Below are 23,678 nucleotides of genomic sequence, written 5' to 3' on the forward strand. Positions count from 1 at the left end.
CACCAAGCGCAACATAGTGGCAGAGTGTAAATCAGCTAGAAAGATGTGTTGGCATCGAGTAATTGTCTCTGGCCCCCTCCCAGTTAGGGGGAGTGATGAGCTCTACAGCAGAGACCCATAACTCAGTCGCTGGTTGAAAACTGTTTTCTGCCCCTCCCAAAAGATATAATTTGTAGATAATTGGCCTTCTTCTTTGGACTCCTGCCACAAACAGGACCAAGCCTGGCCTGCTGAGGAGTGACCGTCTCCATCTTAGCTGGATGGGTGCGCTCATCTTATCTATGAACATAAACAGGGCTCTAACTCCTCTAGCTCCACGTTGAGATAGGGTGCAGGCCAGGCAGCAGGCTGTTAGCCAGTCTGGCAGCCCAGTGGAGTCTCCCACTAGCACAGTCAGCGTAGTCAGCTCAGCTATCCCCATTGAGACCGTGTCTGTGCCTCGATCTAGGTTGGGCAAAACTAAACATGGCGGTGTTTTGCCTCTTAAGGATCTGCCCCTTTTTTTCCAGGTTTCGCCTAAAATGACATACCCAAATCTAACTTCCTGTAGCTCAGGACCTAAAATAACATACCCAAATCTAACTGCCTGTAGCTCAGGACCTAAAATAACATACCCAAATCTAACTTCCTGTAGCTAAGGACCTAAAATAACATACCCAAATCTAACTGCCTGTATCTCAGGACCTAAAATGACCTACCCAAATCTAACTGCCTGTAGCTCAGGCCCTAAAATAACATACCCAAATCTAACTGCCTGTAGCTCAAGACCTAAAATTACATACCCAAATCTAACTGCCTATAGCTCAGGACCTAAAATAACATACCCAAATCTAACTGCCTGTAGCTCAGGACCTAAAATAACATACCCAAATCTAACTGCCTGTAGCTCAGGACCTAAAATAACATACCCAAATCTAACTTCCTGTAGCTCAGGACCTAAAATAACATACTCAAATCTAACTTCCTGTAGCTCAGGACCTAAAATAACATACCCAAATCTAACTGCCTGTAGATCAGGACCTAAAATAACATACCCAAATCTAACTGCCTGTATCTCAGGCCCTGAAGCAAGGATACGCATATTCTTGATACCATTTGAAAGGAAACACTTTTACGTTTGTGGAAATGTGAAAGGAATGTATGAGAATATAACACATTAGATTTGGTAAAAGAAAATACACAAAAAAAAAAAAATTTTGACCCATTGTCTTTTAAATGCAAGAGAAAGGCCATAATGTTTTATTCCAGTCCAGGTGCAGTTTACATTGTGGCCACTAGATGGCAGCAGTGTATGTGCAACGTTTTAGACTGCATTTAGATTGCATTTCTGTTCAAAATGTTTTATCAAGTCTGCCCAAATGTGCCGAATTTGTTTATTAATAACTTTTCATGTTCAAAATTGTGCACTTGAGTGGGTTGAGTCACTGACGTGATCTTCCTATCCGGGTTGACACCCCACCTCAGGTTCATGCCGTGGGGGAGATGTTCGTGGTCTATACTCGGCCTTGTCTCAGGATGGTAAGTTGGTGGTTGAAGATGTCCCTCTAGTGGTGTGGGGGCTGTGCTTTGGCAAAGTGGGTGGGGTTATATCCCTCCTGTTTGGCCCTGTCCGGGGGTATCATCGGATGGGGCCACAATGTCTCCCGACACCTCCTGTCTCAGCCTCCAGTATTTATGCTGCAGTAGTTTATGTGTCGGGGTGCTAGGGTCAGTCTGTTGTATCTAGAGTATTTCTCCTGTCTTATCCGGTGTCCTGTGTGAATTTAAGTATGTTCCCTCTAATCTTTCTCACTCTCTCTTTCTCTCTCTCTCTTCTCTTGGAGACCCTGAGCCCTAGGACCATGCCTCAGGACTACCTGGCCTGATGACTCCTTGCTGTCCCCAGTCCACCTGGTCGTGCTGCTGCTCCAGTTTCAACTGTTCTGCCTGTGGCTATGGAACCCTGACCTGTTCACCAGACATGCTACCTTGTCCCGGAACTGCTGTTGTCGAGTCTCTAGAGACAGCAGGAGCGGTAGAGATACTCTGAATGATTGGCTATGAAAAGCCAAGTGACATTTTTTCATGAGGTGCTGACCTGTTGCACCCTCTACAACCACTGTGATTATTATTTGACCCTGCTGGTCATCTATGAACGTTTGAAAATCTTGGCCATGTTCTGTTATAAGCTCCACCCGGCACAGCCAGAAGCGGACTGGCCACCCCTAAGAGCCTGGTTCCTCTCTAGGTTTCTTTCTAGGTTCCGGCCTTTCTAGGGAGTTTTTCCAAGCCACCGTGCTTCTACGTCTGCATTGCTTGCTGTTTGGGGATTTAGGCTGGGTTTCTGTACAGCACTTTGAGATATCAGCTGATGTAAAACGGGGCTTTATCAATACATTTGATTGATGGATTGATTGATGTGTGTATGTGCGTGTGTGTGTGTGTGTTTGTGTGTGTGTCTGTTAGGTGTGTGCATTGAAGGAGCATCATGTAGTACGAAGCCCCATAATGGAAATGAGTGGATTTGCAACCACTTAGCCTGAATTCAAACAACTCTTCCTCCTCCTCCCCCACATTTCCTCCACCACAACCTCGGTGGGGACTCAACTTTTACTTTCGGTTTTGTCCATCAGCTTCAAACAGCTGAAAATACAATGTTTATTTTGATGTTGAAAAGATATTTCACAGCGCTTTAGATGGTACAATGATTCTCTGCACTATACATTGCTTGTTTTGTTTTGTCACAAACTGAAACCTGAAACCAGGTACTGACAGAGCGATGTCTACAGGAAGGATGCTTGCCCAGGTTGTTGGTTGGCTGGTGGGGAAAACACCACGTGTCTCAGATTGACCGGCTTTGGTTGACAAATAGGAAGTTTACACCAAAATCTGAATACAATTTTGCTTCAGAATGTATTTTTCTATAATTCATATTTTTTATATTGTGAAACGGTATCATTCCACTATCAGCGTAAATATATTAAGGATATTTTCTGATATTACAATGCAAACAACATGATTTAACGCTTCTTTGTAGTTTACAAACAAACAATGTTGGGATCTGTGTTGAAAATGTACATTATCTATAGCAGCGAGGACCAAAACATTTCTGATCATTTCCCTGCTAAAAGACCTTTAAAATCGGATCATTTCCCTGCTAAAAGACCTTTAAAATCGGATCATTTCCCTGCTAAAAGGCCTTTACACCTCTGATCATTTCCCTGTTAAAAGACCTTTACACCTCTGATCATTTCCCTGTTAAAAGACCTTTACACCTCTGATCATTTCCCTGTTAAAAGACCTTTACACCTCTGATCATTTCCCTGTTAAAACACCTTTACACCTCTGATCATTTCCCTGTTAAAATACCTTTACACCTCTGATCATTTCCCTGTTAAAAGACCTTTACACCTCTGATCATTTCCCTGTTAAAATACCTTTACACCTCTGATCATTTCCCTGTTAAAAGACCTTTACACCTCTGATCATTTCCCTGTTAAAATACCTTTACACCCCTGATCATTTCCTTGCTAAAAGACCTTTACACCTCTGATCATTTCCCTGTTAAAATACCTTTACACCTCTGATCATTTCCCTGTTAAAAGACCTTTACACCTCTGATCATTTCCCTGTTAAAACACCTTTACACCTCTGATCATTTCCCTGTTAAAAGACCTTTACACCTCTGATCATTTCCCTGTTAAAAGACCTTTACACCTCTGATCATTTCCCTGTTAAAATACCTTTACACCTCTGATCATTTCCCTGTTAAAATACCTTTACACCTCTGATCATTTCCCTGTTAAAATACCTTTACACCCCTGATCATTTCCTTGCTAAAAGACCTTAACACCTCTGATCATTTCCCTGTTAAAATACCTTTACACCTCTGATAATTTCCTTGCTAAAAGACCTGTACGCTTCCGATGATTTCTTTCTTTTAGTACCTGACTTGAACATCTTAGAACACCTTTTTGTAAAACTTTAAAATTCAACGTTCACTGTTAAGGTGTTTTGCTCACAGAATAGAAAACATTGTCCGTGTCCCAAATCTGTCTTTCCTACTACTTATTAAAACTGTGTACTAATCGGACTACATACTATTAAGCACGTACAGGTTAGTTTTTAAAAAATGAATAAAATAAGCAACAAATACCAGCATACTAGGCTTATCCTACACTCACATTAACATCTGCTAACCATGTGTATGTGACCAATATCATTTGATTTGATTTGATCCTGAGAATGCATCATCTATTGGGCAGGTTCCTCCCACATTGGTTCATTTTGGTACAGCGAGTCCCCTCCGGCTGACTTTCAGTTTTTTTGTCAGAGACATGTGGATCTCGAAAATGCTATTCTCTTTCTCAAAAGTGTGCAGTGAATTCTCTACTAGATGAACATTTGAATGAGTATGACATCCTGGCATTTTAAGCGTACTAGACGTTCTAAATTCCACGTACTATAAAACGCTTTTTTTTCTCATGCCCAAAATACCTACTATCTTAACATAAGTACTGGTTTGTTTTTATATTATAATGTTTTTTGATTTGATGTGTATGAAATTGTTTGGTGGAATATACATGAAAGGAGATTGATTACCCATAATGCTGCATCTTTGGATAGTTGTACTTCCTGTTTTTATCATTACCCATAATGCTGCACCTTTGGATAGTTGTACTTCCTGTTTTTATCATTACCCATAATGCTGCACCTTTGGATAGTTGTACTTCCTGTTTTTATCATTACCCATAATGCTACACCTTTGGATAGTTGTACTTCCTGTTTTTATCATTACCCATAATGCTACACCTTTGGATAGTTGTACTTCCTGTTTTTATCATGCAAGGAATATATGTTGATCCACAAGGATTTTTAAAAGACAGACTTTCTGTTTTGTCTGCTTGGACTCGAGAGATAACTATGGTTGTGTTAATCTTTCTGCAGGAAGTCGTGTTCTTTTGATGAATCAACTTTGATATATGTATAACATCGTTTTGATGAATGTATTCATGTTTTGAGATGGCAACTACATTTTTTGCAAATGGCCAAAGACTTGTGAAAAATCAACAAGATTTTGTGCGTGCGTGTGTGTGTGTGTGTGTTTGTGTGATGGAGGTTTACCTAGGGTCATGAGGTTGAACAGCAAGGCTACACCTCCTCATCTCATTAGGGACTAGGGGAGATACTATGGGAGATACTATGGGACTTGGGGAGATACTAGGGGAGATACTAGGGGACTAGGGGAGATACTAGGGGATTAGGGGAGATACTAGGGGAGATACAAGGCCAGTTAGAGGTATGTCCCAAACGGCACCCTATTCCCTTTATAGTGCACTACTATTGGCCCACAGTGCACTGGTCAAAAGAAGTGCACTATACTGGGAATTGGGTGCCATTTGGGATGTAAGGGTTTAGGGATTAGGGGCCAAGTGTGTGGGCTGTAGACACTTCCCTGTGTTTCATTAAACCCTGTGGCGGTGTGACTGTCTGTGAAACGTCCTCTTTGACAAGGAAAGGCTCATGTTTTTCCCCACTGATCCCGGGCACCTTTTTCATTTATGGGGTTTGCTTTGGCCCTAGTTTTCCTTGATTAAAGTTTATTTTACTGTAGAAATAACTTGGCTCCAGAGAAAACTACCCAAGAAAAACCCAGAAAAGAGAGCGGGGGGGAGAGGGGGGGTAGAGAGAAGGAGAGAGAGAGAGAGAGAGAAGGAGAGAGAGAGAGAAGGAGAGAGAGAGAGAAGGAGAGAGAGAGAGGAGAGAGGAGAGAGAGAAGGATAGAGAGAGAGAGGAGAGAGAGAGAGAAGGAGAAGGAGAGAGAGAGGAGAGAGAGAGAGAGAGAGAAGGGGAGAGAGAGAGGGAGAGAGAGAGAGAAGGAGAGAGAGAGAGAGAGAAGGAGAGAGAGAGAGGAGAGAGGAGAGAGAGAGAAGGAGAGAGAGAGAGATGAGAGAGAGAGAGAAGGAGAAGGAGAGAGAGAGGAGAGAGAGAGAGAGAGAGAGAGAGAGGAGAGAGAAGGAGAGAGAGAGAGATAGATAGAGAAGGAGACAGAATGAAGGAGAGAGTTTGAAGGAGAGAGAGAAGGAAAGAGAGAGAGAGAGAGAGAGAGAGAGAGAGAGAAGGAGAGAGAGAGAGAGAGAGAGAGAGAGATAGAGAAGGAGACAGAAAGAAGGAGAGAGAGAAGGAGAGAGAGCGAGAAAAGGAGAGAGAGAAGGAGAGAGAGAGAAGGAGAGAGAGAGAGATAGATAGATAGAGATGGAGACAGAAAGAAGGAGAGAGTTTGATGGAGAGAGAGAGAAGGAGAGAGAGAGAGAGATAGCTAGAGAAGGAGACAGAAAGAAGGAGAGAGTTTGAAGGAGAGAGAGAGGAGAGAGAGATAGATAGAGAAGGAGACAGAAAGAAGGAGAGAGAGAGAAGGAGAGAGAGAGAAGGAGAGAGAGAGAGAGAGAGAGAAGGAGAGAGAGAGAGAGAGAGAGTTTGAAGGAGAGAGTTTGAAGGAGAGAGAGAACCAGGAGGACTGAACTGCTTTACACCCCTTTAGGAGGGCTCTTAACTGCTTCATGCTCTGACTGACTGACTGACTGACTGACTGACTGTATGGCTGACAAGATGGCTGACTAGATGACTGACTAGATGACTGACTGTATGACTGACTAGATGACTGACTGTTTGATTGACTGACTGACTGTTTGACCTAATGCCTGCCTGCTTGGTTGACTGACTGACTGTATGGCTGACTAGATGACTGACTGATTGACTGTTTGAACTAATGCCTGCCTGCTTGGTTGACTGACTGACTGTATGGCTGACTAGATGGCTGACTGATTGACTGACTGACTGTATGGCTGACTAGATGACTGACTGATTGACTGTTTGAACTAATGCCTGCCTGCTTGGTTGACTGACTGACTGACTAGATGGCTGACTGATTGATTGACTGACTGACTGACTGTTTGACCGGTTGACTGACTGAATAGCTATTACCCAAGCACGTCAACATCCGAGAGCATAGCCTCAATGAAACAGAAAAGCTGTCATCAGATCCCTTTAACTAAGATCTCTTTCTCCCCCTACATGTTACAGAGGGTTTAATCTCAATGTGACATCCATCCTTGTAAAGTAATACTAACTATGCTATACTAGTTTAGAGCACCTGGTTGAGCCTTGCTGACAGGGAGGTAAAGGCATCATGGCCTTTTTTTTGCCTTTACCTCCCTTCTCACCTCATTTGCTCACATCGTATATAGACTTGTTTATACTGTATTATTGACTGTATGTTTGTTTTACTCCATGTGTGACTCTGTGTCGTTGTATGTGTCGAACTGCTTTGCTTTATCTTTGCCAGGTCGCAATTGTAAATGAGAACTTGTTCTCAACTTTCCTACCTGGTTAAATAAAGGAGAAATAAAATAAAAAATAAATTCCCAAGTTAAATGGATTTTCATTTACATTTCCAACTCTACTAAAGTTTCTCTCACACAAATGTTTGTGTTGTAATAGTGAGCCCACTCTGGTAGCGCCCTCTAGCCAACAGCGCGCAGGACGCAGATTGTACGTTGTTTGTAATAGTGAGCTCACTCTGGTAGCGCACTCTAGCCAACAGCGCGCAGGACGCAGATTGTACGTTGTTTGATAGAGCGCACACATCGTCTACATGATGAGATTATTACGCATAAAAGGGCAAGATTATTTTTTATTTGTCAAAACGGCAGACAAGCGTCGATGATCATTTCACATTTCAATAAAACCCTGGATATTTATTTGGAAAGGAGCATCAAGCTCATCACCTTCCACTTTCACCACCTTGTAAAGTTCATAATCATAATGTATTTAATCTGTAGCCTTATAAACTGTATGCTTTCCCGACTCGTAGTGGGGTAAACCACACAATATATCATCACGTGACTCCAAATTAACTTCGATATTTGAGCATGAAGGCGTTTTACACCTCCATTTCTCGTATAATTAATTTTACAGACACAAAAAAAGATCCCACTATGTCGAACGATCAAATTATTTGTCAGCATTTGTAAAATTGTTCTGAAACCTCCTGCTTCCATCACAGCTCATGTTGATTTTGTTTTTATATTGTTGTGGCTTTACTGGAATCACAAAAAATGGTGGATGGAAACGTGATTAGTGTCTAACCTTCTCCTCTCCTTCCCAACAGGTGAACAACAACGGTCTGGTTTCGTTCCTCAGAGAGGTGTCTCAGTTCACACCAGTGGCCTTTCCCATCGCCGGAGACCGGAGGGTTGTGGCGGCGTTCTGGGCTGACGTGGACAACAGGCGGGCGGGGCAGGTCTTCTACCGGGAGAGTAAAGACCCGTCTGTCCTCCTGAGGGCCACAGCTGACGTCAGACGACACTTCTCTGGGTTCCCGGAATTCACTGCGACGTGGATCCTCATCTCGACGTGGCACAAAGTCACCTTCTTTGGAGGGAGTGACATCACACCGGTTAGGATTCTCAACCTATCAAAATGTATTTATTGTGTGTCAACAGTGCTTTACAGTAACCCAGCCCGGGTCGGTAAGAACCAAGCAGTAGTGGGAAGGAAAAACACCCCAAACTAATTGTTGACTGATAGGGGAGAGAAAGAGCACCCCTTTCTTGTTAAAATTCAAACCTTACATTTTTTACCATTTTGCGGACACTCTTAAGAGACGTATGAATATTTGTAATATTCCACATACATACAGTAACCAGTAACCAGTTGTCCTCTGTGCAGGTGAATACGTTCCAATTGGTGCTGATCACCAACGGAGAGGTATCCTTCACCATCTTCCAGTATCATGAGATCACCTGGACCACAGGCATGCACGCCAGCAGTGGAGGAGACCTGGCAGGGCTAGGAGGCATCGCTGCACAGGTAGGATCACGGAGAGGTCCCTCACAAACCGTTTTTATAGGTAGGATCACAGAGAGGTCCCTCACAAACCGTGTTTATAGGTAGGATCACAGAGATGTCCTCACAAACCGTGTTTATAGGTAGGATCACAGAGATGTCCTCACAAACCGTGTTTATAGGTAGGATCACAGAGATGTCCTCACAAACTGTGTTTATAGGTAACATCACAGAGATGTCCTCACAAACTGTGTTTATAGGTAGGATCACAGAGATGTCCTCAAAAACTATGTTTATAGGTAGGATCACAGAGATGTCCTCACAAACTGTGTTTATAGGTAAGATCACGGAGATGTCCTCACAAACTGTGTTTATAGGTAGGATCACAGAGATGTCCTCACAAACTGTGTTTATAGGTAGGATCACAGAGATGTCCTCACAAACTGTGTTTATAGGTAAGATCATGGAGATGTCCTCACAAACCATCAAAAATGTCTTCACAAACCACGTGAAAAAAAGGTTCACGTAGAAGTATGCCCTCATAAACAATGTTTATAGGTATGTTCACATAGCTAGATATCATCACAAACCATGTCTCATTCATATGTAGAATAATAGGGAAGACATCAAAACTATGAAATAACACATATGAAATCATGTAGTAACCAAAAAAGTGATAAACAAATCAAAATATATTTTAGATTTTAGATTCTTCAAAGTAGACGCCCTTTGTCTTGATGACAGCTTTGCACACTCTTGGCATTCTCTCAACCAGCTTCATGAGGTAGTCACCTGGAATGCATTTCAATTAACAGGTGTGCCTTGTTAAAAGTACATTTGTGGAATTTCTTTCCTTTTAATGAGTTTGATCCAGTCAGTTGTGTTGTGACAAGGTAGGGGGGTATACAGAAGATGGCCCTATTTGGTAAAAAAACTAGTACATATTATGACAAGAATAGCTCAAATAATCAAAGAGAAACAGTAGTCCATCATTACTTTAAGACATGAAGGTCACTCGATACGGAACATTTCAAGAACTTGAAGTCACAAAAAAACATCAAGCTCTACGATGAAAACTGTCTCTCTGCTGCAGAGGATAAGTTCATTAGAGTTTACCAGCCTCAGAAATTGGAGCCCAAATAAATGCTTCAGAGAGTTCAAGTAACAGACACATCTCAACATCAACTGTTCATCAACTGTTCAGAGGACACCAATAAGAAGAAGAGACTTGCTTGGGCCAAGAAACTCGACATTCAGAAAGTATTCACATCCCTTCCCTTTTTCCAAATGTTGTTTCTTTATAGCCTTATTTTTCAAATTGATTCAATTGTTTCTTTTTCTCATCAATCTACACACAATCTCCCATAATGACATCACAATACCCCATAATGACATCACAATACCCCATAAATGACATCACAATACCCCATAATGACATCACAACACCCCATGAATGACATCACAATACCCCATATTGACATCACAATACCCCATATTGACATCACAATATCCCATAATGACATTTCTGCATTTCTGCAGGTCCCATTAACAAAGTAGCCTACAAAATTATTAGATGGAATAAGTTTGGAAGCATCAAGAGTCTTCCTAGAGCTGGCCGACAGGCCAAACTGAGCAATCGGGGGAGAATGGCCTTGGTCAGATCATCCAGAGTGATCATGGGCCTCTTGGCTGCATCTCTGATCAGTCTTCTCCTTGTATGAGCTGAAGGTTTAGAGGGACGGCATGTCTTGGTAGATTTGCAGTGGTCTGATACTCCTTCCATTTCAATATTATCGCTTGCACAGTGCTCCTTGGGATGTTTAAAGCTTGGGAAATCTTTTTGTATCCAAATCCGGCTTTAAACTTCTTCACAACAGTATCTCGGACCTGCCTGGTGTGTTCCTTGTTCTTCATGATGCTCTCTGCGCTTTTAACGGACCTCTGAGACTATCACAGTGCAGGTGCATTTATACGGAGACTTGATTACACACAGGTGGATTGTATTTATCATCATTAGTCATTTAGGTCAACATTGGATCATTCAGAGATCCTCACTGAACTTCTGGAGAGAGTTTGCTGCACTGAAAGTAAAGGGGCTGAATAATTTTGCACGCCCAATTTTTCAGTTTCTGATTTGTTAAAAAAGTTTGAAATATCCAATAAATGTCGTTCCACTTCATGATTGTATGCCACTTGTTGTTGATTCTTCACAAAAAATACAGTTTTATATCTTTATGTTTGAAGCCTGAAATGTGGCAAAAGGTCACAAAGTTCAAGGGGGCCGAATACTTTCGCAAGGCACTGTATATATTTATATAAACAAAGTCAAGTAAAAAAATATATATATAAATAAAGTATATAAAACATATATACATATATACATATATATATATATATATATATATATATATATATATATAAAGTAAAGTCTGCACCAGCTGTATTCGGCTCATGCGCTTCGATTTAATTTGATTTCATTTGATTTGATCTTAAACTCATAACAAGGATTTGGGCCTCTTGTGGGACTGGGAGATTTGAGAGATTTCCTTTTCAGATGGAATTAAAATTCTCAGACAACATGCCATTGGCTAGCCATCGAGAACTTACCCATAATCTTATGGGCTCTGGTTAAAACTGGTGGACAGCAATGGGTGTAGGGTACCATTTGGGACACGGATCAAGTGTGGTCATCTCACAGTCACTCTAAACTGTGTCTCTCCTCATAGGCAGGTTTTAACGCTGGCGACGGGAAACGTTACTTCAACATCCCGGGGTCTCGTACTGATGACATGGTGGATGTGGATGGAACCACCAACGTAGGTCGCCCCGGGAGATGGGTGTTCCGGATCGACAATGCACAGGTGGAGGTGGGTGGCTGCAACCACTCAGGTAAGATCGAGGAGGGACATTTATTAATAATAACTATTGTACATTGAATCCATTCTGTAAAGTGTGTTAGGACTCTGTTAAAAATGCAATTCATTTTGATTTGATAGGGCATTTTATAAAGGGAAAATAGTTCTGAGAGAAGAATGTTGAATGATACTAACATCAACCTCTTTCATCAATCTCTCCTCCTCACTAACTAACTGTAATGTCTCTCCTAACTAACTAACTGTTCTGCCTCTCCCTACTAACCAACTGTTCTGTCTCTCCTAACTAACTAACTGTTCTGTCTCTCGTAACTAACTAACTAACTAACTAACTAACTAACTAACTAACTAACTAACTGTTCAGTCTCTCCTCACTAACTAACTAACTAACTAACTGTTCTGTCTCTCCTCACTAACTAACTGTTCTGTCTCTCCTCACTAACTAACTAACTATCTGTTATGTCTCTCCTCACTAACTAACTGTTCTGTCTCTCCTCACTAACTAACTGTTCTGTCTCTCCTCACTAACTAACTATTCTGTCTACAACACACTAACTAACTGTTCTGTCTCTCCTCACTAACTAACTGTTCTGTCTCTCTTCACTAACTAACTGTTCTGTCTCTCTTCACTAACTAACTGTTCTGTTTCTCCTCACTAACTAAATGTTCTGTCTCTCCTCACTAACTAACTTTTCTGTCTCTCCTCACTAACTAACTAACTGTTATGTCTCTCCTCACTAACTAAATGTTCTGTCTCTCCTCACTAACTAACTATTCTGTCTACAACACACTAACTAACTGTTCTGTCTCTCCTCACTAACTAACTAACTAACTGTTCTGTCTCTCCTCACTAACTAACTGTTCTGTCTCTCCTCACTAACTAACTAACTATCTGTTATGTCTCTCCTCACTAACTAACTGTTCTGTCTCTCCTCACTAACTAACTGTTCTGTCTCTCCTCACTAACTAACTATTCTGTCTACAACACACTAACTAACTGTTCTGTCTCTCCTCACTAACTAACTGTTCTGTCTCTCTTCACTAACTAACTGTTCTGTCTCTCTTCACTAACTAACTGTTCTGTTTCTCCTCACTAACTAAATGTTCTGTCTCTCTTCACTAACGAATTGTTCGGTCTCTCTTCACAAACTAAATGTTCTGTCTCTCTTCATTAACTAAATGTTCTGTCTCTCTTCACTAACTAACTAACTGTTCAGTCTCTCCTCACTGTCTAACTAACTGTTTAATATCTCCTCACTAACTAACTAACTGTTTAATATCTCCTCACTAACTAACTATTCTGTCTACAACACACTAACTAACTGTTCTGTCTCTCCTCACTAACTAACTGTTCTGTCTCTCCTCACTAACTAAATGTTCTGTCTCTCCTCACTAACTAAATGTTCTGTCTCTCCTCACTACCTAACTTTTCTGTCTCTCCTCACTAACTAACTGTTCTGTCTCTCTTCACTAACTAACTGTTCTGTCTCTCTTCACTAACTAACTGTTCTGTCTCTCCTCACTAACTAACTGTTCTGTCTCTCCTCACTAACTAACTTTTCTGTCTCTCCTCACTAACTAACTAACTGTTATGTCTCTCCTCACTAACTAAATGTTCTGTCTCTCCTCACTAACTAACTATTCTGTCTACAACACACTAACTAACTGTTCTGTCTCTCCTCACTAACTAACTGTTCTGTCTCTCTTCACTAACTAACTGTTCTGTCTCTCCTCACTAACTAACTTTTCTGTCTCTCCTCACTAACTAACTAACTGTTATGTCTCTCCTCACTAACTAAATGTTCTGTCTCTCCTCACTAACTAACTATTCTGTCTACAACACACTAACTAACTGTTCTGTCTCTCCTCACTAACTAACTGTTCTGTCTCTCCTCACTAACTAACTTTTCTGTCTCTCCTCACTAACTAATTATTCTGTCTACAAAACACTAACTAACTGTTCTGTCTCTCCTCACTAACTAACTGTTCTTTCTCTCCAAACTAACAAATTGTTCTGTCTCTCTTCACTAACTAAATGTTCTGTCTCTCTTCACAAATTAAATGTTCAGTCTCTCTTCACAAATTAAATGTTCTGTCTCTCTTCACTAACTAACTGTTCTGTCTCTCTTCACTAACTAACTGTTCTGTCTCTCTTCACAAATTAAATGTTCAGTCTCTCCTCACTAACTAACTAACTGTTCTGTCTTTCCTAAATAGCTAACTGTTCTGTCTTTCCTAAATAACTAACTGTCCTGTCTCTCCTCACTAACTAACTAAATGTTCAGTCTCTCCTCACTAACAAACTGTTTAATATCTCCTCACTAACTAACTAACTAACCTCCTGTTCTGTCTCTCCTCACTAAATTACTTACTGTTCTGTCTCTCCTAACTAACTAACTGTTATCTCTCCCAACTAACTAACTGTTCTGTCTCTCCTCACTAACTAACTGTTCTGTTTCTCTTCACTAACTAACTGTTCTGTCCCTACTCACTAACTAACTCTTCTGTCTCTCTTCACTAACTGACTGTTCTGTCTCTCTTCACTAACTAACTGTTCTGTCTCTCCTCACTAACTAACTGTTCTGTCTCTCCTCACTAACTAACTTTTCTGTCTCTCCTCACTAACTAACTATTCTGTCTACAACACACTAACTGACTTTTCTGTCTCTCCTCACTAACTAATTATTCTGTCTACAACACACTAACTAACTGTTCTGTCTCTCCTCACTAACTAACTGTTCTTTCTCTCCAAACTAACGAATTGTTCTGTCTGTCCTCACTAACTAACTATTCTGTCTCTCTTCACTAACTAACTGTTCTGTCTCTCCTCACTAACTAAATGTGCTGTCTCTCCTCACTAACTAACTGTTCTGTCTTTCCTAAATAACGAACTGTTCTTTCTCTCCTCACTAACTAACTGTTCTTTCTCTCCTCACTAACTAACTAAATGTTCAGTCTCTCCTCACTAACTAACTAAATGTTCAGTCTATCCTCACTAACTAACTAACTGTTCTGTCTTTCCTAAATAACTAACTGTTCTGTCTTTCCTAAATAACTAACTGTCCTGTCTCTCCTCACTAACTAACTAAATGTTCAGTCTCTCCTCACTAACAAACTGTTTAATATCTCCTCACTAACTAACTAACCAACCTACTGTTCTGTCTCTCGTCACTAAATTACTTACTGTTCTGTCTCTCCTAACTAACTAACTGTTATCTCTCCCAACTAACTAACTGTTCTGTCTCTCCTCACAAACTAACTGTTCTGTCTCTACTCACAAACTAACTGTTCTGTCTCTTTTCACTAACTAACTGTTCTGTCTCTCCTCACTAACTAACTGTTCTGTCTCTCCTCACTAACTGACTTTTCTGTCTCTCTTCACTAACTAACTATTCTGTCTCTCTTCACTAACTAACTGTTCTGTCTCTCCTCACTAACTGTTCTGTCTCTCCTCACTAACTGTTCTGTCTCTCTTCACTAACTAACTGTTCTGTATCTCCTCACTAACTAACTGTTCTGTCTCTCTTCACTAACTAACTGTTCTGTCTCTCTTCACTAACTAACTCTTCTGTCTCTCTTCACTAACTAACTGTTATGTCTCTCTTCACTAACTAACTGTTCTGTCTCTCCTCACTAACTGTTCTGTCTCCCCTCACTAACTGTTCTGTCTCTCTTCACTAACTAACTGTTCTGTCTCTCCTCAAATAACTAACTGTTCTGTCTCTCTTCACTAACTAACTGTTCTGTCTCTCCTCAAATAACTAACTGTTCTGTCTCTCTTCACTAACTAACTGTTATGTCTCTCTTCACTAACTAACTGTTCTGTCTCTCCTCACTAACTGTTCTGTCTCTCTTCACTAACTAACTGTTCTGTCTCTCTTCACTAACTAACTGTTCTGTCTCTCCTCACTAACTGTTCTGTCTCTCTTCACTAACTAACTGTTCTGTCTCTCCTCAAATAACTAACTGTTATGTCTCTCTTCACTAACTAACTGTTCTGTCTCTCCTCACTAACTGTTATGTCTCTCTTCACTAACTAACTGTTCTGTCTCTCCTCACTAACTAACTGTTCTGTCTCTCTTCACTAACTAACTGTTCTGTCTCTCTTCACTAACTAACTGTTCTGTCTCTCTTCACTAACTAACTGTTCTGTCTCTCCTCACTAACTAACTATTCTGTCTACAACACACTAACTAACTGTTCTGTCTCTCTTCACTAACTAACTGTTCTGTCTCTCCTCAAATAACTAACTGTTCTGTCTCTCTTCACTAACTAAATGTTCTGTCTCTCTTCACTAACTAACTGTTCTGTCTCTCTTCACTAACTAACTGTTCTGTCTCTCTTCACTAACTAACTGTTCTGTCTCTCCTCACTAACTAACTATTCTGTCTACAACACACTTACTAAATGTTCCGTCTCTCTTCACTAACTAACTGTTCTGTCTCTCCTCACTAACTAACTAACTATTCTGTCTCTCCTCACTAACTAACTAACTGTACTGTCTCTCCTCACTAACTAACTAACTGTTCTGTCTCTCCTCACTAACTAACTAACTGTTCAGTCTCTTCTCACTGTCTAACTAACTGTTTAATATCTCCTCACTAACTAAATGTTCTGTCTCTCCTCACTAATAAACTAACTGTTCAGTCTCTCCTCATTATCTAACTGTTCTGTCTCTCTTCACTAACTAACTGTTCTGTCTCTCCTCACTAACTAACTGTTATATCTCTCCTCATTATCTAACTAACTGTTCAGTCTCTCCTCACTAACTAACTGTTCTGTCTCTCCTCACTAACTAACTGTTCTGTCTCTCTTCACTAACTAACTGTTCTGTCTCTCCTCACCAACTAACTGTTTAATATCTCCTCACTAACTGTTATGTCTCTCATCACTAACTAACTGTTATGTCACCTCACTAACTAACTGTTCTGTCTCTCCTCACCAACTAACTGTTTAATATCTCCTCACTAACTGTTATGTCTCTCATCACTAACTAAATGTTCTGTCTCTCTTCACTAACTAACTGTTCTGTCTCTCTTCACTAACTAACTCTTCTGTCTCTCTTCACTAACTAACTGTTATGTCTCTCTTCACTAACTAACTGTTCTGTCTCTCCTCACTAACTGTTCTGTCTCTCCTCACTAACTGTTCTGTCTCTCTTCACTAACTAACTCTTCTGTCTCTCCTCAAATAACTAACTGTTCTGTCTCTCTTCACTAACTAACTGTTCTGTCTCTCTTCACTAACTAACTGTTCTGTCTCTCCTCACTAACTAACTATTCTGTCTACAACACACTTACTAAATGTTCAGTCTCTCTTCACTAACTAACTGTTCTGTCTCTCCTCACTAACTAACTAACTGTTCTGTCTCTCCTCACTAACTAACTAACTGTTCTGTCTCTCCTCACTAACTAACTAACTGTTCTGTCTCTCCTCACTAACTAACTAACTGTTCAGTCTCTTCTCACTGTCTAACTAACTGTTTAATATCTCCTCACTAACTAAATGTTCTGTCTCTCCTCACTAATAAACTAACTGTTCAGTCTCTCCTCATTATCTAACTGTTCTGTCTCTCTTCACTAACTAACTGTTCTGTCTCTCCTCACTAACTAACTGTTATATCTCTCCTCATTATCTAACTAACTGTTCAGTCTCTCCTCACTAACTACATGTTCTGTCTCTCTTCACTAACTAACTGTTCTGTCTCTCCTCACTAACTAACTGTTCTGTCTCTCCTCACTAACTAACTGTTCTGTCTCTCTTCACTAACTAACTGTTCTGTCTCTCCTCACCGACTAACTGTTTAATATCTCCTCACTAACTGTTATGTCTCTCATCACTAACTAACTGTTATGTCTCCTCACTAACTAACTGTTCTGTCTCTCCTCACCAACTAACTGTTTAATATCTCCTCACTAACTGTTATGTCTCTCATCAATTAACTAAATGTTCTGTCTCTCTTCACTAACTAACTGTTCTGTCTCTCTTCACTAACTAACTCTTCTGTCTCTCTTCACTAACTAACTGTTATGTCTCTCTTCACTAACTAACTGTTCTGTCTCTCCTCACTAACTGTTCTGTCTCTCCTCACTAACTGTTCTCTCTCTCTTCACTAACTAACTGTTCTGTCTCTCCCCTCAAATAACTAACTGTTCTGTCTCTCTTCACTAACTAACTGTTCTGTCTCTCCTCAAATAACTAACTGTTCTGTCTCTCTTCACTAACTAACTGTTATGTCTCTCTTCACTAACTAACTGTTCTGTCTCTCTTCACTAACTGTTCTGTCTCTCTTCACTAACTAACTGTTCTGTCTCTCTTCACTAACTAACTGTTCTGTCTCTCCTCACTAACTGTTCTGTCTCTCTTCACTAACTAACTGTTCTGTCTCTCCTCAAATATCTAACTGTTATGTCTCTCTTCACTAACTAACTGTTCTGTCTCTCCTCACTAACTGTTATGTCTCTCTTCACTAACTAACTGTTCTGTCTCTCCTCACTAACTAACTGTTCTGTCTCTCTTCACTAACTAACTGTTCTGTCTCTCTTCACTAACTAACTGTTCTGTCTCTCTTCACTAACTAACTGTTCTGTCTCTCCTCAATAACTAACTATTCTGTCTACAACACACTAACTAACTGTTCTGTCTCTCTTCACTAACTAACTCTTCTGTCTCTCCTCAAATAACTAACTGTTCTGTCTCTCTTCACTAACTAACTGTTCTGTCTCTCTTCACTAACTAACTGTTCTGTCTCTCCTCACTAACTAACTATTCTGTCTACAACACACTTACTAAATGTTCTGTCTCTCTTCACTAACTAACTGTTCTGTCTCTCCTCACTAACTAACTAACTGTTCTGTCTCTCCTCACTAACTAACTAACTGTTCTGTCTCTCCTCACTAACTAACTAACTGTTCTGTCTCTCCTCACTAACTAACTAACTGTTCAGTCTCTTCTCACTGTCTAACTAACTGTTTAATATCTCCTCACTAACTAAATGTTCTGTCTCTCCTCACTAATAAACTAACTGTTCAGTCTCTCCTCATTATCTAACTGTTCTGTCTCTCTTCACTAACTAACTGTTCTGTCTCTCCTCACTAACTAACTGTTATATCTCTCCTCATTATCTAACTAACTGTTCAGTCTCTCCTCACTAACTAAATGTTCTGTCTCTCTTCACTAACTAACTGTTCTGTCTCTCCTCACTAACTAACTGTTCTGTCTCTCCTCACTAACTAACTGTTCTGTCTCTCTTCACTAACTAACTGTTCTGTCTCTCCTCACCAACTAACTGTTTAATATCTCCTCACTAACTGTTATGTCTCTCATCACTAACTAACTGTTATGTCTCCTCACTAACTAACTGTTCTGTCTCTCCTCACCAACTAACTGTTTAATATCTCCTCACTAACTGTTATGTCTCTCATCACTAACTAAATGTTCTGTCTCTCCTCACTAACTAACTGTTCTGTCTCTCTTCACCAACTAACTAACTGTTCAGTCTCTCCTCACTAACTAACTAACTAACTGTTCAGTCTCTCCTCACTATCTAACTGTTCAGTCTCTCCTCACTAACTAAATGTTATGTCTCTCTTCACTAACTAAATGTTCTGTCTCTCCTAACTAACTAACTGTTATCTCTCCCAACTAACTAGCTGTTATCTCCCCTCACTAACTAACTGTTCTGTCTCTCCTCACTAACTATTCTGTCTACAACACACTAACTAACCGTTCTGCCTCGCCTCACTAACTAACTGTTCTGCCTCTCCTCACTAACTAACTGTTGTTTCTCTCCTAACTAACTAATTGTTCTGTCTCTCCTCACTAACTAACTGTTCTGTCTCTCCTAACTAACGAACTGTTCAGTCTCTCCTCACTAACTAACTAACTGTTCAATATCTACTCACTAACTAACTAACTGTTCTGTCTCTCCTCACTAACTAAATGTTCTGTCTCTCTTCACTAACTAACTAACTGTTCAGTCTCTCCTCACCAGCTAACTAACTGTTATGTCTCTCCTCACTAACTAACTTTTCTGTCTATCCTCCTCACTAACTAACTGTTTAATATCTCCTCACTAACTAACTGTTATGTCTCTCCTAACCAACTAACTGTTATGTCTCTCCTAACTAACTAACTGTTATGTCTCTCCTCACTAACTAACTGTTATGTCTCCTCACTAACTAACTGTTATGTCTCTCCTCAAAAACTAACTGTTCTGTTTCTCTTCAATAACTAACTGTTATGTCTCTCCTCAATAACTAACTGTTCTGTCTCTCCTCACTAACTAACTGCTCTGTCTCTCCTCACTAACTAACTGTTCTGTCTCTCCTCATTAACTAACTGTTCTGTCTCTCCTCACTAACTAACTGTTCTGTCTCTCCTCACTAACTGTTCTGTCTCTCCTCACTAACTAACTGTTCTGTCTCTCCTCACTAACTAACTGTTATGTCTCTCCTCACGAACTAACTGTTCTGTCTCTCCTCCTCACTAACTACCCGTTCTGTCTCTCCTCACTAAATAACTGTTCAGTCTCTCCTCACTAACTAACTGCTCTGTCTCTCCTAACTAACTAAATGTTTTGTCTCTCCTCACTAACTAACTGTTCTGTCTCTCCTAACTAACTACCTGTTCTGTCTCTCCTCCTCACTAACTACCCGTTCTGTCTCTCCTCCTCACTAACTAACTCTCGTCCACAGCATCTGTGTGTCCACACCTTCGACCCTGTCTGAATGGAGGTCTCTGTATTGATGACTGCATCACCGGCAATCCTTCTTTCTCCTGCTCCTGTCTGGCTGGGTTCACCGGAAGGTGGTGTCAGATAGGTCAGTCGGTGAACTTTAACCTTTTTCTCGTGGATAGGAGCTAGGGGTTAGTATACGATCTCGTGGATAGGAGCTAGGGGTTAGTATACAATCTCGTGGATAGGAGCTAGGGGTTAGTATACGATCTCGTGGATAGGAGCTAGGGGTTAGTATACGATCTCGTGGATAGGAGCTAGGGGTTAGTATACGATCTCGTTGGTTAGGAGCTAGGGGTTAGTATACGATCTTGTGGATAGGAGCTAGGGGTTAGTATACGATCTCGTGGATAGGAGCTAGGGGTTAGTATACGATCTTGTGGATAGGAGCTAGGGGTTAGTATACGATCTCGTGGATAGGAGCTAGGGGTTAGTATACGATCTCTTGGATAGGATCTAGGGGTTAGTATACGATCTTGTGGATGGGAGCTAGGGGTTGTTTCTGGACAGGGCTACACGCCCCTCCTCCTCTCTCCTCTTATCCGGGGTGAAGGGGATGGGTACTAGGGGTTGATTTGGGATTTGGGGTCCTACTCCATTCTCGGCCAGGAGAGACAGTCACCTTGTCAAAGCTGCGTTCCGCCTGACCTTCCAACTGGATAACATTTTTCATTTTGGGACATGTGCTTGTGATAGCATACGAGTGCACTGCCAGGTCTCTCTGCTCCTCCTGCCAGGTCTCTCTGCTCCTCCTGCCAGGTCTCTCTGCTCCTCCTGCCAGGTCTCTCTGCAACACTCCTCCTGCCAGGTCTCTCTGCTCCTCCTGTCAGGTCTCTCTGCAACACTCCTCCTGCCAGGTCTCTCTGCAACACTCCTCCTGTCAGGTCTCTCTGCAACACTCCTCCTGTCAGGTCTCTCTGCAACACTCCTCCTGTCAGGTCTCTCTGCAACACTCCTCCTGTCAGGTCTCTCTGCAACACTCCTCCTGTCAGGTCTCTCTGCAACACTCCTCCTGTCAGGTCTCTCTGCAACACTCCTCCTACCAGGTCTCTCTGCAACACTCCTCCTGTCAGGTCTCTCTGCAACACTCCTCCTGTCAGGTCTCTCTGCAACACTCCTCCTACCAGGTCTCTCTGCAACACTCCTCCTGTCAGGTCTCTCTGCAACACTCCTCCTGTCAGGTCTCTCTGCAACACTCCTCCTGTCAGGTCTCTCTGCAACACTCCTCCTACCAGGTCTCTCTGCAACACTCCTCCTACCAGGTCTCTCTGCAACACTCCTCCTGTCAGGTCTCTCTGCAACACTCCTCCTGTCAGGTCTCTCTGCAACACTCCTCCTGTCAGGTCTCTCTGCAACACTCCTCCTGTCAGGTCTCTCTGCAACACTCCTCCTGTCAGGTCTCTCTGCAACACTCCTCCTGTCAGGTCTCTCTGCAACACTCCTCCTACCAGGTCTCTCTGCAACACTCCTCCTGTCAGGTCTCTCTGCAACACTCCTCCTGTCAGGTCTCTCTGCAACACTCCTCCTGTCAGGTCTCTCTGCAACACTCCTCCTGTCAGGTCTCTCTGTAACACTCCTCCTGTCAGGTCTCTCTGCAACACTCCTCCTGTCAGGTCTCTCTGCAACACTCCTCCTGTCAGGTCTCTCTGCAACACTCCTCCTACCAGGTCTCTCTGCAACACTCCTCCTGTCAGGTCTCTCTGCAACACTCCTCCTGTCAGGTCTCTCTGCAACACTCCTCCTGTCAGGTCTCTCTGCAACACTCCTCCTGTCAGGTCTCTCTGCAACACTCCTCCTACCAGGTCTCTCTGCAACACTCCTCCTGTCAGGTCTCTCTGCAACACTCCTCCTACCAGGTCTCTCTGCAACACTCCTCCTGTCAGGTCTCTCTGCAACACTCCTCCTGTCAGGTCTCTCTGCAACACTCCTCCTGTCAGGTCTCTCTGCAACACTCCTCCTACCAGGTCTCTCTGCAACACTCCTCCTGTCAGGTCTCTCTGCAACACTCCTCCTGTCAGGTCTCTCTGCAACACTCCTCCTGTCAGGTCTCTCTGCAACACTCCTCCTGCCAGGTCTCTCTGCAACACTCCTCCTGTCAGGTCTCTCTGCAACACTCCTCCTGTCAGGTCTCTCTGCAACAATCCTCCTACCAGGTCTCTCTGCAACACTCCTCCTGTCAGGTCTCTCTGCAACAATCCTCCTACCAGGTCTCTCTGCAACACTCCTCCTGTCAGGTCTCTCTGCAAAACTCCTCCTGTCAGGTCTCTCTGCAACACTCCTCCTGTCAGGTCTCTCTGTAACAATCCTCCTACCAGGTCTCTCTGCAACACTCCTCCTGTCAGGTCTCTCTGCAACAATCCTCCTACCAGGTCTCTCTGCAACACTCCTCCTGTCAGGTCTCTCTGCAACACTCCTCCTGCCAAGTCTCTCTGCAACACTCCTCCTGTCAGGTCTCTCTGCAACACTCCTCCTGTCAGGTCTCTCTGCAACACTCCTCCTGTCAGGTCTCTCTGTAACACTCCTCCTACCAGGTCTCTCTGTAACACTCCTCCTGTCAGGTCTCTCTGTAACACTCCTCCTGTCAGGTCTCTCTGCAACACTCCTCCTGTCAGGTCTCTCTGCAAAACTCCTCCTGTCAGGTCCCTCTGTAACACTCCTCCTGTCAGGTCTCTCTGCAACACTCCTCCTGTCAGGTCTCTCTGTAACACTCCTCCTGTCAGGTCTCTCTGCAACACTCCTCCTGTCAGGTCTCTCTGCAACACTCCTCCTGTCAGGTCTCTCTGCAACACTCCTCCTACCAGGTCTCTCTGCAACACTCCTCCTGTCAGGTCTCTCTGCAACACTCCTCCTACCAGGTCTCTCTGCAACACTCCTCCTGTCAGGTCTCTCTGCAACACTCCTCCTACCAGGTCTCTCTGCAACACTCCTCCTGTCAGGTCTCTCTGCAACACTCCTCCTGTCAGGTCTCTCTGCAACACTCCTCCTACCAGGTCTCTCTGCAACACTCCTCCTGTCAGGTCTCTCTGCAACACTCCTCCTGTCAGGTCTCTCTGCAACACTCCTCCTGTCAGGTCTCTCTGCAACACTCCTCCTGTCAGGTCTCTCTGTAACACTCCTCCTGTCAGGTCTCTCTGCAACACTCCTCCTGTCAGGTCTCTCTGCAACACTCCTCCTGTCAGGTCTCTCTGCAACACTCCTCCTGTCAGGTCTCTCTGCAACACTCCTCCTGCCAAGTCTCTCTG

General features: G+C 42.3%; 1 protein-coding gene and 1 long non-coding RNA gene across 3 annotated transcripts in view; one reads left to right on the plus strand and one right to left on the minus strand.

Moving 5' to 3' along the window:
* The window catches only part of LOC149983633 (uncharacterized), a 452,711-nt gene that overhangs the window by 299,660 nt on the left and 129,373 nt on the right, over positions 1 to 23,678 (minus strand). The window lies entirely within an intron of this gene.
* The window catches only part of sned1 (sushi, nidogen and EGF-like domains 1), a 130,232-nt gene that overhangs the window by 23,831 nt on the left and 82,723 nt on the right, over positions 1 to 23,678 (plus strand). For both annotated transcript variants that reach the window (XR_016496374.1, XM_036978927.2), the window contains exons 2-5: positions 8,150 to 8,437; positions 8,710 to 8,850; positions 11,553 to 11,715; positions 20,396 to 20,521. Coding sequence is in view for 1 of the 2 variants with exons in the window: in XM_036978927.2 (XP_036834822.2) it covers positions 8,150 to 8,437; positions 8,710 to 8,850; positions 11,553 to 11,715; positions 20,396 to 20,521 (718 nt within the window). In the remaining variant the exon portion in view is untranslated. The remainder of the gene's footprint in view (positions 1 to 8,149; positions 8,438 to 8,709; positions 8,851 to 11,552; positions 11,716 to 20,395; positions 20,522 to 23,678) is intronic.

Source organism: Oncorhynchus mykiss, chromosome 5 (genome assembly GCF_057628025.1).
Source record: "Oncorhynchus mykiss isolate SJ-2025 chromosome 5, ASM5762802v1, whole genome shotgun sequence".
Classification (NCBI taxonomy): Eukaryota; Metazoa; Chordata; class Actinopteri; order Salmoniformes; family Salmonidae; genus Oncorhynchus; species Oncorhynchus mykiss.